The 320-nt window shown below is 51.6% G+C and overlaps 1 protein-coding gene across 1 annotated transcript in view; it reads right to left on the bottom strand.

The window, feature by feature from the left end:
* Positions 1–320, bottom strand: part of LOC119586168 (syntaxin-6-like) — a gene marked incomplete in the record, with an annotated part of 66,436 nt that overhangs the window by 58,105 nt on the left and 8,011 nt on the right. The window contains 1 exon segment of the mRNA XM_037934866.1: positions 80–252. Within this exon segment, the coding sequence (XP_037790794.1) occupies positions 80–252 (173 nt within the window).

The following is a 320-nucleotide window of genomic DNA, read 5'->3' on the forward strand; positions in this document are numbered from 1 at the left end:
CACACCTTCGCCACACTCATGAAAAAAATAACAATAAAAAAAAATCACGATCGGACCCAAAATGCACAGAAAAGGATATCTATAGTCTCCTCGAGGTCCTCGAGATCCCACTCTATAGATCGGAGGGCGTTGCGTAGCTCTGTGTTGGTCCAGTCGAGTTCCTCCTTGCTGGTGACCACGGCGCCCTCCTCCTGCAGCTCGCCCCAACGCTGGTACAGGCCTCGGGTCTTGTTCAACGCCTTGCACACCTCACTGCAACGGGAGGAGACGGTCGAAATTAATTCGCATTCCAGTGTTGGAGAAAGATGGGGGGGAAATAA

The sequence above is a fragment of the Penaeus monodon genome, chromosome 21 (assembly GCF_015228065.2).
Source record: "Penaeus monodon isolate SGIC_2016 chromosome 21, NSTDA_Pmon_1, whole genome shotgun sequence".
In the NCBI taxonomy this organism is placed as follows: domain Eukaryota; kingdom Metazoa; phylum Arthropoda; class Malacostraca; order Decapoda; family Penaeidae; genus Penaeus; species Penaeus monodon.